This window comes from Pecten maximus, chromosome 17, assembly GCF_902652985.1.
Source record: "Pecten maximus chromosome 17, xPecMax1.1, whole genome shotgun sequence".
NCBI classification, from domain to species: Eukaryota; Metazoa; Mollusca; class Bivalvia; order Pectinida; family Pectinidae; genus Pecten; species Pecten maximus.
This window is the reverse complement of record NC_047031.1, coordinates 4,684,673-4,701,119: the sequence shown is the minus strand read 5'-3', so window position 1 is coordinate 4,701,119 and position 16,447 is coordinate 4,684,673. Positions and strand designations below refer to the sequence as shown.

The following is a 16,447-nucleotide window of genomic DNA, read 5'->3' as shown; positions in this document are numbered from 1 at the left end:
TGATTAATAAAAAATGTTTTAATACGAACTAGATTTACTTTTTTGACTTTGTCGAGTATTTGTCTGAATAGATATTCAGTATAATTTGATATTTTTTGAAACTATAGGCTTAATATATAAATTAAAAGCTATCAACCACATTTTTTTTGTCTGATGAATGATTAAAATTAATTAAGCATTTATCTTTAATGATTTGTCTTTTTAGGTCACGGTGACCTAAAATGGGTATGTGATAACAGTTTTAAGGTATGCAGATGTTGGCCCTGAATGACCCCCAGGGGCTGATGGGTGATTTTAAAAAGGGTCAAATTGACTGAATTTTCAAAAATCTTCTGATCTACTCTTAGATATGGCAGAAACAAGCACTCTTCAGAGATGGGAAGGTGTTATGGTGCTCTACCGAAATTTATGAATTTCTTAACCCTGGGGTCACACGTTTGCCCCTGGGGAGGGAGTAAACTATACTATAGTTTTAAAATAAAAATCACATTTTTTGCCTTTTTTTTGTTAGATTTGTATTGGAACTCTTTCTAACCTGGTTAACGTTATCAGCATGGGATAACAGTTTGATGGTATGCACATGTTGGCCCTGACTGACCCCAGTGACAGATGGGTGTGCATTAAAATTGTCAAAGTGACTAAAATTCAAAAAATATTTTTCTCAGTACCCATATAAAATAGAATCAAATACTTTTCATGGACAAAGGGGTCTAATGGGTCTCACTTTTGCCCGTTGGAAAGGGTAAATTTGCTATAATATATAGGGAAATCCTATTTTTGACTATTACTTGTTGGATTTGTATTATGACTCTAGCTTGGTTAACATTATCAGCATAGGACGACAGCTTAATGATATGCACATGTTGACCCTGACGAGCCCTTGAACTGATGGATTGGGCCAAAAAGGGTCAATTAGATTAGCTGAAATATTTCATATCTCAGGTGACCGTTAAGGCCCATGGGCCTCTTGTATTCATTTGTTTTAGTGTTAATTTATAATTAATCAGGGTATATATATTGTACTGTAATCAGTTTTTGTTTGCTTCTTCGTTTATAAGGGACACTACTCAGTGCCCTCTATATTAAGGACACCTCCCTGTAAAGTACAATTTTGCCTTGTCCCTCATGTGTCCTTTATTCACAGGTTCGACTGATTTACTGTCGCCGTTTCAATGAAATATATACTCTGTGTAATGTTTACTTTAATTACACACCGACAATGCTAGTCTCTCCCATATGTGTAGTGAAATATGTTGATTATCCGTGATTACAAATTAGGAACCAATCTTCCAAGTGTTGCTTTCAAGAATTGCAAAGCTCTTCCTAGTGGGAAGGAAATATACTTTTACATATTATTTAGGATACACTAGAGTGGTTTCGATTTAATTGTTTCCGATGATTCATCAACAAAAAGCATGTCATAATCAGTCACGGTTATGTAAACTTTGTGTCCTGTAACCTTTAACTAGTACTGGAAGCTGTAGCTACTGTGATTCGTATCTAGGTAACAACCATTTAAATGATCACAGTCCCTGATCCTATCTGGCCATACATGCGACAACTTGTTCAAATTTTGAAGAAAAAAGTTTTCTTTGTCAGCAGTCATCTTTAAACTATTTGGTGTATTTTCTAAATATTTTTTTTTTTTAACATTTTCTTCTTCTTTGATATGATGTTCGTATAACAATATCGGGGTCCTAGTCAAACTTAGCACTTTTTTTAGTTTATCATAAATATGAAAATTAATTTCCTTTGAATTGATTTCTTGGTAACTTGCTATTTTTGGCAGGGAGATAAGACAGTTGGACCGCCGGCTGTGTATCATGCATCCAATGTACAGTTTGTATACATACGGCTGGTTAAAATCAATACATCTGAATATTTATAAATGTAATTGGTTATAATTGAGGGTCACTAAAACCATTCAAATACAATACAAAACATGTCCAATCGTTAAAGTAATTTGCCTTATTCTTCGTTGTTTTTAAAGCAAAAAACAAAAATGTGATATCGCTTGAATTTAAGTTGAACTATTCAACAGAGTGATAATCATTAACCAAAATTTCATTCGTTATATATACTTATTTTCACAATAGAGATTTGCTTTTAGCGAGGAGCATTGGCACAAAAAGCAGAAATCATATTGAATACAAGTGTAATAGTCATGCAGCGTTTTAACTTTCTCGTGGAAAGCTTCGCGACGAATCGGTTTGATTTAATTCACGCTAGCTATGTTAGCATATGTCTGCAAGTTATTTTCACGTGGATGTGCCTAGCTGATTCTTGTAAAGCATGAAGCTTCGTATACCATCGAAAAGGTGCTGACACAGACAAGGTCTTTTTCGCTGCTGACTGAAATATGCCGATTCGATTAGACATATTATTTTTTGTAAATTCGCTATGGATGCCAAAGCTTGTTTGACACATTGTTGATTTGTTGAATTTTTTGGTTGTAGTCTGCGATAGAATTCGTTACAATGACTTCAACTGTAAATTCGACGCCAGTTTCCTCCACTTTTAAAATACCTTTGGTCCCTAACCATCTGCAAACTGTAGAGGATTAGGTCAAAAAGAGAAAAGGGCTGATGTTTTTAATTTAAAAAAAACCCTTTGCACTGATTATGATATTACCTGTCTACAGGACACCCATTTCATAAAAGACCACTGAAAGAAATTACTGAACAATGGGGAGGAGTATGTATTATTTTTAACAATAACTTTGAATTTGAAATGTATTGTTTATGGAGTGATTTGCAAGGTAAGGTAATAGTGCTAGATGTTAGCATTGAGAGAAATAGACTCACATTAGTTAATACGTATGGTCCAAATAGAGTTGATCCTGATTTTTATGAAAAAAAATGATGAACAAATTAATAGTTGCAGTAATACTAGTTCTATCCTATGAGGGGACTTCAGTTTAGTTGTAGACCCTTATATGAATACTAATAATTATTCACATATAACTTATCCTAATGCACGTAAATGCCTATTGACAATAATAGAAGAAAATAATTTGAATGATCCTTTAGAGATTTCTATCCCAGCCACAAGCGATATATATGGAGAAAAAAGAACAAATAAACAAGGAAGATTATTTTTCTTCCTCACCATATAAAACCTCTTAAACATTATTTATAAGACTAATATTAATGTCGGATACAGATCACACCATTGAATTATATCATTAGAACTTAGATTAATTACTTTGTAAAAGGCGGGGGCCGCGGTGGCCGAGTGGTTAAGATGTACCACACAGGCCTACGGAAATAAAAAAGAATTTTCTTCTCCATGAATATGTACAAAAGTTAAAGATACAATTACCCGAATAAAAACAATAGTATTGATGATAAACTTTTTTGGGAAACACTCTTCATGAAGATCAGGGGAACAACACTATCACATGCATCATTTAAAAAAGAGAAAGCGATAAAAGAGAAAGAATGTTAATATCTGATATAGAAATGCTTGAAAAAGTGATTCATGGGTATCTAATTTGGAAATGTATGAGGAGAAAAGAATGAGTTAGAAGACCTCAGAAAGATTAAGATGAAGGGTCATATAGTCAGATCAAACGAAATTTGGCTAGAAGGAGGAGAAAAACTATAAATGTTTTTTTTTTTTTTTTTTGTAATTTAGATACATATAATTATATTAATAAAAATATTACTAAAATAGAGAAAGATAGTGGTTGAGTAACAAGGGCCCAATGGGCCCAAATCGCTCACCTGCAATGCAGTGATCTTTTCATATATGAATCCTGCAGTTATTTGAAAACATGCTACAGGACCAATATAATGTCTCTCCGCACTTTGGCTATTCAATAATAGTCATTTAAAGATTTAAGCATACTTGATCGACGTGACCTTGAAGGTCAAGGTCATTCATTTGAACAAAGTAGGAAGCCCTTTACCGCAGCATGATACAGACCCAATATCAACTCCCCGGGACTCTTGGTTATTGAGAAGAAGTCGTTTAAAGATTTTAGCCTTTTTGACTCCTGTGACCTTGAATGAAGGTCAAGGTCATTCATTTTAACAAACTTCACTCCAGCATGCTACAGACTAAATATCAAATCCCTGGGGCTATTGGTTATTGAGAAGAAGTCGTTTAAAGATTTTAGCCTTTTTGACCCCTGTGACCTTGAATGAAGGTCAACTTTAATCATTTGAACAAACTTGGGACCCCTTCTCCCCAGCATGCTACAGGCCCAATATTAGGTCTCTGGGCCGGACGGACGACGGACGCAGCGCCACGGCATAAGCTCACTTGCCCTTCGGGCAGGTGAGCTAATAACTGATGAGAAAGAAATTTTAGAGGAAGTACATTTTGATACAAATCACAATAAGAGCGAAGCTCTTCGGTCAGCGAAGCTGCCCGAGCGAAGCTCTTTCCCGTTCAGGTGCACGTATGTAAAATATTCTAGTCCAATTCGCATAACGTCCTACGGGATGGTACAGCCAGAAAAAAAAATATGCGAGAAACGGAAACAGTAACACTAAGGAACCCTGGTGCAGATGTCTGCAGAAAATGTTCACATAACAAGTCTGACGTTACGTAAATGCAGTTGGTGTGTTCATAATTCTGACTAATCATTTTTGTAAAATATATCTGTTATAGAGTGCGAATAAAATGTAGCTCGAGTTATGGTTTCGAGGACGGAACAGGGAACATTCGGCACATTTCCGATGATTGCCGAAAATTAGCCGATATGTTGCGATTGCAATTGATTGTGGACGGAACATATCGACAATTCCCGGCTGCAGAATCTGTATGTCGGAAATTATAAATTTAAAAAGTAATGTCATGAAAGGTCATATTTCACGGGTCGTCCGCTTCAACTATTACCAAAGTCGCACGTCAACACAGCCAATATTCAAGACACACAATTGGTAAATTGGTTGATCTGGTTATTCCTACCCCAACAAATTAGTTTTTATTTTGCACTTAAAATCTAATTTTGAATTTGAAACATGTAGAAATCTTAGATCTTACATAAAAAAGGATACTATTGAAACTGCTTTATCACACTGCCAGTGCAACATTACTAATTATTGGAACTGCACTTCTTTCCCCTCATTTTAATAGTATTTAAAAAATGATAATACAGATATGCCATTATTTTTCCTAAAGCAAAATAATTTACAGCAAAGTTGACATTTTTCTGCAAAATACTGGTAGATCTAGATAGACACAATGCAGAATACTCTCGGTAATATGAATTTTAAGCTTAGGCCTACTGTAGAGAATCTACTGTATATGTAGTGCCATACTCTAAACTGGTATTTGCTTTAAAAGCTACTGTAAAAAAAGACTTATTCAATTGATTGCAACATATAGATAAAAAAAATCAGACTGTTCTATATATTCTTCAATTACACATTACCTTGACAGTTTTTAAGGAAAAATATCTGATTTTTGTTTTTAAACATTTTTTGAGAGTACAAACATAGACAGAACTATTCATTATTTTGGTGTAATTTCTAGAGATATTTTTTCTTTGAATTGACATTTGCAGTTGTATTTAAATCAACATCTAGAATGGCGTATACATGTACATTATGATATCCCACAAAGAATTACAATTCAAAATCAGACTGACAATGTGTATGATGTACCTGGCGATAGTAATTGTTTTTTTCCACTGTTTAAATTTATCATTACATCTTATCATTACATGGTGATTTTGTTCAAAATTAAGAAATCACATCTGTACAGAAATGTATAAACACTGGATTTTCTTGGAACATTTAAAAACAATTAAAATTGGTTCATAACACATCAATTTCGAATTCCAAATTCCAATTCCAAAAAGTGAAAGCAGCAGCAATTTATTTGGACATTCAAATAATATAGTTGAAAGGAACCAATGGGAATAATTGGCATGAATTCAATATGTCATGTGTTGATCCTTCGACTACAAGTGGCTATACATATATAGTGGAACTGCTGTTAGAAAACTCTCATTTTAAGTATATACAGAGACATATATAGAGAGCTTGGCTACTCTCTATTTGCCCCTATGTCTAAGTGGTGGTCATTGACCTTCCCACAATCCTTTGCGGTCGCTTGGTTCAGTCTTCACCTGACGACATATTGGAGAAAACTTGAAAACCAGACACAGGATTAGAATTATCGATATTCATAATTTCTATTTGAAATCATCACCCGTTTCCAATGAAGTGCTTTAATTTCATTCATGTCAAAGTGCAGAAGTGTCATCAATGTGAAATATATCACAATTTGCTGTCACAGTGTTTGTGTTTTTAGTATGAAAGTCAAGCACACCGCAGGGAAGATCGGCGGGAATCTTCAATTTTCGAAAAGTCCCTATGAGGTTTTCGAAAATACGGATATATGACAACACTGTGCATGATAAACAAGATCATATCCCATAAGTATGATTGATTTAGGATAATGTAGTTATTTTTGTAGTGCCTTACACAAAACGATGTGCTTTTTGTGTGCGTTTAACATCGACGATGTTTTGGTTTGGCGTAAGGTTGGCTTAATTACAAAACTAGGACATGTCAAATAGGACCCAATGGATTTTCGAAAATACGGATTAATGACAACAATGTGCATTACCAACAAGATTATATCCCATAACTGTGATAGTTTTTGGATGATGTAGTAACTGTTGTAGTGGCCTAAATGAAACGATGTGCTTTTTGTGTGCGTTTAAAATTGACGATGTTTTGGTCTGACGTAAGGGCGGATTTACTATAGCATGTGGAATAAGTTCCGGAACATCGATGCACATGCGCAAAGCCCGATTTACCTGTGATCGTGTGTGATCGATTCAGATTTTTCCAAGTCTCCTTGTTCAGATTTTTCTGGATAAATTTGAAATGTTTATTATAAGATCCCATTATTTTGGCTACAGAAATGGGGAATTATTGATTACGCTAAGACAAGGTAGCATCACTTGTATACCAAAGGTAGATAATTATAGACATTTACTAAAACATTGGAGACCTATAATTTTTTAAACATTGTAAAAAATAAGCATCAGCTTGTATAGCAAATAGACTAACAACAGTTCTAGATAGTGTTATTTCTGAAACACAGTTTTTTTTAGCTGGAAGATGCATTGGTGAAAAAACAAGACTAATATATGACATCATAATTTATGCTGATTTGAATAAAATACCAGGGTTTTTAATTTTAATAGACTTTGAACAAACCTACGACGCAGTCTCATGAAAATTTCTAAATAAAGTGATTTACTTTTTCTGATTTTGGAGCCAAAATATGGATAAAAACTTTATATGAAAATACATTTTCTACATTGTATAACTCAAAACTGTAGTCTGTCAGATTTCTTTAACATACAGAAGGACTGCCGACAAGGGGACCCGGTCTTTCTATATCTATTCTTGCTTGTTGCTGAAATATCAGCAATTCTTGTTAGGAATAATAAAATATCCATGGTATTCAAATTGGATAAAACGCTCATAAACTTTCACAGTTTGCAGATGACACATCAATAATGTTAGATGGATCTAGAAACTCGTGAAACTTTAAATATATTAGAGTGTTTTGGAAAAAAAAATATCTGGTTTAAAAGTAAATAAGGATAAAACTAAAGTTATTTGGAAAGGAAGGGGAAAACTTAGTGCAGATGTGTACCATCACAGATTGAATCTAAAATGGATGGAATCAAAATTAAAATTACTATGTCATGACTTTTCAGTTAACTTAGAAGAAATTGCTCTGATAAATTATTCTTAAGCCTTGATAAATAGAGCAGTGTAAGTCAGTGGTTACGGGGAATTCTAACATCTGTTGGTAGGATAGTAGAATTGAAATCAATCATTATACCAAAATTAAACCATGTGTGTATATCTATCCCAACCACTTACAACGCCATTATACAACAATTGTAGAATATTTTCCTTAATTTTATTTAGAAATCACCAGTTGACAAAATTAAAAGAAGTACTATTGTTCAAAATTAAGTAAATGGAGACCTCAAAATGCTGAATACATCACAATTTATTTGCAGTCTAAAGTCTACATGATTGCGAAGAATACTTAAGAACTGAAACAAATGTTGGATCAATATTGTTGAAAATATATCAGACCTAGGTACTTTGTTAAACATTGCAGAACTGATATTGACATTTGGAAAAATATTTTCCAGGCATTGGTTAAAATTTCACAAGTAGCACAAGTACAAACTTCGCAAGAATTCTGAAGCTTTCCGATTTGGTATAACCCAATTTCTCTATTGGCAACAATTCCTTTTTTTAACAGAAACTGGTTTTAAAAAAAAAGGTGTTAAAATGTTTGTGATTTATTAGATCAATATAATAAGTTTCTATCTTTTATAAACTTTAAACAGAAATTTGATAAGAATCATTTTCTTTTTTGCTTTATCAGAGTATATGTCAGTCCATCAAACAAATATGTAAGGATCTAGATCTATTTTTCATGGCAAAAAATACAATAGAAAGACCACTGGTACCAAGTCATATTTACATGATATTGAAGAATAATAAAGGATTTAAGGACATTTATACACGTTTGATTGAAATAACAGCTGAACAGAAATGGAAACAGCATGATGCTTTTAAAAATATGTACTGAAAGATACAACAATGCAGTGATCTCAATACTGGCGACAACACCGCGTTCTTCCTCTAAATGGTTATTTAAAAACTATTTAAGTCTCTCACAATACAGAAATTGAAACCATAGAGCATCTTTTGGGGAATGTCCACAATACTTTCAACTTTGGCAAAATTTCAAACCTTGAATATTTGATAAAACTAGTAAAGTAACTGATTTTGAATTGGAAACAGTACTTTTTGGAGATACCAGCTGCTTTTCATTACCTTTTACTTTCCTTATACTATATGTGAAATTGTAGATATATATTCTCTGTGTTATGAAAAAACTAAGGCTTAGTCTTGAAGGTTTGAATCAGTTTTTGTCATTCAAATATGAAATAGCAAAAATGTTGTCAAAAAATGTATGCATTGAAAGATTTGATGAAATAAAGAAGGGAGTGTAGTAAGGGGCGATAACTCTTAGGGCTGATTGTTTGCTTGTTTCATCACCACGTGCATATATTGCAACCAGGATCGTTTTGAGGCTGGGTCTCCTTATAGTAGTGAGTGATTACCTCACTGAACAACAACACACACAAGACCCTGAACGTATGCTTGCATAGATGCCAATTGATGTTTAATAATCAATGAATGTGTCATATTCCAGAAAACTGAAGGCTTGTGAAAATTATTACAGTGATAGATAACCCCAAATCCTTCAATTTCCTCGCGGCAGTATTAATATTTAAACGTAATTGAGAGTTTTAAATGTACCGCGAACAAATTAAGTGCAAGTGAGGAAATTAAGTGAAAGTGAGGAAATTAAGAGCAAGTGAAGGTATGAATGCTAAAGGACAGGACATAAAGGTTTTGGGGGTTACCAGTTCTGATTTGTCGAAGTTTAGACATTGAATTTGGATGCAAAATGGTAAATATGGGAATTCGAATACAACCACATAGGATTCATTGCCATAGCAACCTCATAGAGGAATTAAATTGGTGAAATTTTAGATGCAAATTCAACCTCACAGATTTTCTTGCCATAGAACCACGCTGAGGCTTCTTATTGGTCGAAATATTAACATTGACCGATTTTGATATAAACCAGGACTCGTGCATTGAACCTCCGAACTCAAGACGGACATTTCTGTATCATCCTCAGTCTTTCGTGCTCAACCAGAGTTATTTTCCCTAACTACACTTCATTCTTTCTGTGACACTCCTGTAGGTGTCACCCCACTGGTATGGATTAATTGAAAAGATATGTTCGAAAATTAGTTTTTTTAACTGCTGTTGTAGTGGACAAATGGATGAGGACCGGTAGATGAAATTGTAATTACCGACCTGTGTTTGATAATATAAAACAACAATAACCATCACTGTATGTCAAAATGAATGAGAAACGTGATTTATTCCCAACCTTACCTACATAAGTGGTAGTACTTATCCTGTTTTCAACTTAACTTTAATTCTTATATTGTGGACTTCGATTTCTACTAATGTAATTGATCAAATGTACATACATATTTGATTTTTTTTATACTGTTGTGATTTATAGGTATATTCTCTCGTTCACTGGACATATATGCCAATTTTTAGTCATTTGTGTACTACAATAATAGTATGCATATACATGATTCAGCAGTTGTAACGCTAATATGTCAATCTTCATATGATGTATACCTGTTTGGGTGGCTATGGTTGTGATTTGATGTGCTATGTTTATATATTTGAGTCCATAATGCGAATGTATAATGTGGTGTTCTTTTGTTGTTTCTGTTCTGTTTCTTTATTAGAATATTTTATTTTCCCCATCATTTGCATCTGTACTGAACAAGTAGAGCCACATATAAATATATGTATGTATAGTATATATTATACTATTTGATAGAGAACATTTTGCTAAAAGTTACCTTCCGTTCTACACACTCCTAGAATTAATTTGAGTGCAGTGAGCAAGTCCTCCTGCGTGAGGATACACTACTGTTCAGGGGTTTGATCCCAGGGCTCCCCAACCCAGACAATCCCTATTTATTACACATATATATAATCCCCTGAAGAGCGGCAGGATGTAGCCGCAAAAGTACTAGGGAGACAGCAGATATGTGTTTGGCCTTTTATTTTATTATTATTTACCGTCACATGGGCATTTCAACTTTATTATTATTATATATATATATATCAATAATGCTGGACGAATAAAATTCTTGTATAAAAAATAATGTTATATACATGTATTGTTAGTTTTTTTCCCAATATTGGTTGGTTTAGTTCAAATGTGAGAATGGATGGAATTTTTCATAATTGGTCTTTATTCGCTCTTCGAATATAAAAATAACGGGACCAACATGGGACGAGGACCTTTAGTGTAAGGTCGATTATAGTAATCAGAGATCAAGTGTTATCTACATACGTCATTTAACTGGATAAAGCTGTATGCATTCTTCTAGACTAACTTTTAGATTTCAAGGAAGGTCATAGTTTTAACAGATCCAATATCAAAAGTCAATATTAATTATAGAATAATGGGTTCACAGTTTTTTTTAATAGTTTCGCACTTTTGTCAATCGTTCTTATTTTCAACATTCCTTTATTGAAAAATAAAGAGCTTAGTATAATGTTTAAGGTGAGACTTGCAAAATGCTGTAAATTGCTGTTTTATATGTATTTGCACAAGGCCAGCCATCAGTAAATATGGCAAATATGATTGGCACTTCAATAAATTATGAAAACTGCTTGATCTAGATAAGCTCTGAATAAGAAATTGTGATGGATATAATTGAAATAAAAAATGATTTAATTTTTTTATTTGAAAAATAAAAAATCGTACCTCTATGTTTTTGTATACAAAGGAAATGTGTTGTATACTATATGTGCATACAATGTTTTCTGTTTGATAAACCACACGGAAACATGGAAGGTTAACAGTATAGACGGCAGTAAATGTGTAGCCCAGCCATGAAACATTAAATAAAACGAGTGGAATAAACTTTAAAAACTCACTTTATTAGGGTCCGCGCCATTCTTTAACAACACGTCCACGATGTCCAGATGACCACGTTCTGCTGCCTCTTCCAATGCATGGGACTGAATCAAAAGTTGACATTAAATTACAGGATTGTATAAATAATTTACAAGTTTTAATCATTATCATCGGAATGCATTTGCCTAACTACATGATTGCATAAATATTTAGCAAACTCAAATCAATAGCATCGTTAAAGATTGCATTTTCAATACAGATATTTTGAATGCGTCTTAAAAGCACAGATGATCAGTATGCTTTTCATGAAGAAATAGACAGACTGTGGTATGCGGTGTGTCATGTACCAAAAGCTGGCATTTCGACCAACATTTAGACTTTCATCAAAGAGGCAACATCTTTGTCCGGGATCGATATTCTTTATCAGCTTAATACTTCGGTTATGCCAGCAAAAGACGGGCGGAATGTCGCACGTTATGTTAAACTTCACCAAAATGTTGCTCATGCCCTCATTCATGACCTGTCACGGACACATCTTTTACTGGGCGTATTGTACTTGGTACATTGGTTCACTTTGATTGAACGTCTACTTTAATAGGTTATATTTATTGAATCCATTCATACAAATATAATTGAATAATTGTCTAATTCGTAATTTGTGAAATCCTACAGGTTGACGATGGTAACACTCAGGAACACTCCGTTATTATCCTGTCACTTTTAGCAACTTTCTGTGTTTCTCTTTACATCGAATTCCTGATTTATACTTTTAATATTTTTGGTCGTAATTGTTTCAACTATTGTCTATACATAGTTTCAATTCTGTAAAGAGCCATTTTGTTAGACATAGTTGTCATTATGATTGTGTTGATTACTAGAAAAAAGAAGTGTTATGTGAAACTTTATCCGTTTTAAACATCAACACTGTCAAGCGTCAATTGGAAAAAAAACTCAAATTTATCCAGTACAGTCTTATCTTGGAACATAACTAAACAATCCCTTGTGAATGTAAAAACACAACATTATACTTAACATAAATACACACAAGAGTAACATTAATCCACTCAAGTATGAAATAATCTGAAAAACCAATTGGTATAGCAATACATTTCTTATTTACGATTACTTCATTATAAACTAAAAACAATGGGAAACACACTATCGACATAATGTTCAATGATTGTTATTATAATAATTGATTGGTTAGTGTTATGTCAAACAATCGTTATCAAGCATCATTTTGATCAGATACTACGGAAACGTGCTTTAGGAACCAGAGAACCAAATCAAAATCCACTTTGTGTTATCCCCGTTTAGGGGGAAAATTGAATAAGAGGATAGATACATGGTGGCTTATTCAAATGAAAAAAGTTCCCAAAATTCATATGTTGTTTTTAGTGTGTTGTTGTCTGGAGAAGTTGAGTTATGTGATTTGCTGTAAATTAAGGTGAATTATTGGTGCTAAAATCAAAACAAGACGGTGGACCATGTAAAAAAGTTCTTATGAATTTAAAAAAAAAATTATATCTACATGTTTGTGAGATAACCGTCCTCAAAATTATGGTAAGTGGGCCAGTGTTGAAGACTCAATTTAAGCAGCACAGTGGTAAATGTAAACAATGTAGTCTATGGGAAATCATGTGATTCCAAAGTTCCTTTATTTTGAAACTGGTAAGTTAATAATAATAAAAAAACAACGAAAATAGCCAATTCGTCTGTTTCGACAGATTCAAATATTGTGACAGATTACGTCCAGTTCAAGTAAAAAGTTTCAAGGACGAGACCTACTCACTGAACAACTATTTGGTTTCTTCCGATGGTACTTCAATAAGAGTTATCGCATGAATCTAGAAACTAGAAAAAAGTGAATACAACTAAGAGTAATAAAGAGTAAATTTGTATAGTTTTAAAAAAAAGCTTTCATTTCTTTGTATGGCATTTGGAAAACAATGTTATTTCTCGTAGATGTGTAAACTAAACCGAATTGTGAAACTCACGAACAATATAACTAGTTATTAGTTGCAGATTGGTCAGTAGATTGTTATATTTTTCTGACATTATTCAAATTGTTTAATTGTATCTTTAAATAAGGTTGATTCAACCCTGTTCGTGCTATTAAGAAGAGTGTGTACCTAAATATTCGAAACTCCAAAAAACTGTTTTACCGAAATGAAATTTTCGACATGTGCGAAATGGAGCTAACACGTATCTAGTTGTACTTGCAATGGGATATGTAAGTTATATTTTGATGTATTTGTTTGATGTTTAGATACGTTTCAAAATATTGTTTTACATGCCACCCTTGATTAAACATGTAAATTATCACTGACACTGTGATAGATTAAGAAAACTCTTTGGTCTGGATTAGTAAATATCTAAAAAGATGTTTTATATTATGTTTTCAGTAATTGCTACCCGATTCAATTAATAAACATGATTTGAAACTTTGTAATCGAAGATATTTCAACCATTTCATTGTATTTCTATTTACTGTGTACTAAAGGATACGTGTTGGTCATTACATGCACATATATTGTTTCACTTTAAGAGAAGCAAAAAAGGACGAACAGTTTATAAGACAGTAATGTTGTTTCCATAAAACTCCCAACATATAATGCTGAATGGATTTTGAAAACTCACTTCCTTGGCAACATTTTAGAAATGTTCTGAGAATTTGTTTTTGTATGATTTGTGTGTAGCAATAGACTCACTCTTGCATACCACATATATTTCCTTTTAATATTTAAGAAAACATAATTCTCTATTCAATTCAATTCAATTCACAAGTCAATTCTTGATCATTTCTTTTCCTGTTGCAAATTGAGTTTTGCCCAGTATAAATGTGTATTATCAATGAAAATTGATATTTCAAATCATATTATCGCTTTCATAGGAAATACGATGTATATATATACTGTAAAAGAGGAAATGTTCGCGGCGTGGTAATTTTTGCTTATTTCGCGACCATTCAATATCCGCGAAATTATCCACATGAGATGATAACACGTGGAAATATTTACACGCGAATATTTCTACCAAATAAACTAAATACCATAAAAAAACAAAGACGCAAGTTCCGAGTGGTATACCATATGTCGGCATTCAAGCGTCATATCACCCGTGATATGTAACGTTGTCATGGTTGGTCAAGAGACATCCTTAGATATATAATAATTTAAGTGATGTGTAAAATGGTAGTATGTATCTTTATTTTTGCTGCATAATAAAGGATACGTTCTGGTTGTTATATGTAGATATATGTTTTAATCAAACAGAAACAAAGAGGACGAACAGTTTATATGACAGTAATTTTGTTGGCATGACATTCCTAATATACAACGTGGAATGAACTTTGATAACTCACTTGAATAGAGTTCGCGCCATTTTTTGGCAAATATCCACAATGTCCTGATGTGTCCTCTTGTGTGAATTGTGTGAAGCAATATACTCTTGCATATCATATCACCACAATATTATGTTTTCTTTTATTGTTTAAGAAAACAGATATCTCGTGGTGATCCATTTAACTGAGTTTAAGAATTCAAAAGGTCAGTCCCTGATTATTGTTCATTTCCAGTCCATCATTTTGTTTGCTGATCAAATTATTTTCCATGCGGAAATAACATGAAGTTGATAACGAATGGAAATGCATATAACAAAGGGAATGGTATCTGTTTTCTAATACATTCGAACCTGTTATAGCGGATACCTCTCTATAACGGACAGTTCCAGGAATTCCTAATACAAATCACTATATAGATATCATGTATATAGTGGAAGCCTTATTAATACGGACAGTGGGCACTTATTTTTGTTCGTAAAGTAGTACAAAATTCCGTATAACGCACACAAGAAACCATATTTGTGTTGTTATTTGTGTTAAAAAAAGTTTCTAATTACTAGTAGAGTCATTGTTTTACTCAATTCCATTGGCAGCAATGTTAACTTGGGAAGCCACTACATCAGTTATTTATTGTACGGTCACTTGAGTGTAACAATGGGCAGTAATTACAGGAGACTGACTAATCGCCATCGGCAGAGGTGTTTGTTTATTCAACCACATCGGGGACAGCAAGCCATTCAACCATAGCATAGACAACCAGAATTGTCAGGTGGTAATTGAATAATTATCAAGACCACAAAAGAGGGACAAAGCAATAGTTATGCCTGTAAGAATTGGTTTGCCTACAAAATAACCATAAGCAGATCTGACAGTGCGCAACTTGCAAGTGCATGGCTATCAGCCGCCGTTTCTCACACTCGGAACTCCTCGGCATATGACTACGTAATATCTTAAAAACAGCACAGCTTAGGAGTTCCAAGTGTCTTTGTATACACTCTAGTAATTGACTGAACCAGAAAACGGTATTTATTAAATTATATCTCGAAATAAATGCTAAGGAATTATAATTAACAAAGGAAAATGCACTTTCATTTATAAAGAGTTAATGTTGTAATAGAAAAGATATTTCAAGCATATTTATTTTACAAAATTGATGATTAATACAAATTGTTTTAATAAAAACTAGATTTCATTTTTTGACTTTGTTGAGTATTCATTCATTTTTTTTGTCAGACGAATGATTGAAAATTAATTAAGCATATATCTTTAATGATTTGTCTTCTTAGGTCACGGTGACCTAAAATGGGCATGTGATAACAGTTTGAAGGTATGCAGATGTTGGCCCTGACTGACCCCCGGGGGCTGATGGATGAAGTTAAAAAGGGTCAAATTGACTGAAATTTCAAAATCTTCTTATCTACTCTTACAAATGGAAGAAACAAGCACTCTTCAGAGATGGGAGGGTGTTATGGTGCTCTGCCAAAGTTGTGAATTTTATGATCTTGAGGTCTCACGTTTGCCGGTTGGGAGGGGGTAAAGTTTGTTATAATTTATTTAGAGAAATCACAT

General features: G+C 33.3%; 1 protein-coding gene across 1 annotated transcript in view; it reads right to left on the bottom strand.

The window, feature by feature from the left end:
- LOC117315848 (GA-binding protein subunit beta-1-like) overlaps positions 1 to 16,447 on the bottom strand; it is a 133,304-nt gene that overhangs the window by 53,505 nt on the left and 63,352 nt on the right. The window contains exon 5 of the mRNA XM_033870251.1: positions 11,556 to 11,639. Coding sequence (XP_033726142.1) covers positions 11,556 to 11,639 — 84 coding nt within the window. The remainder of the gene's footprint in view (positions 1 to 11,555; positions 11,640 to 16,447) is intronic.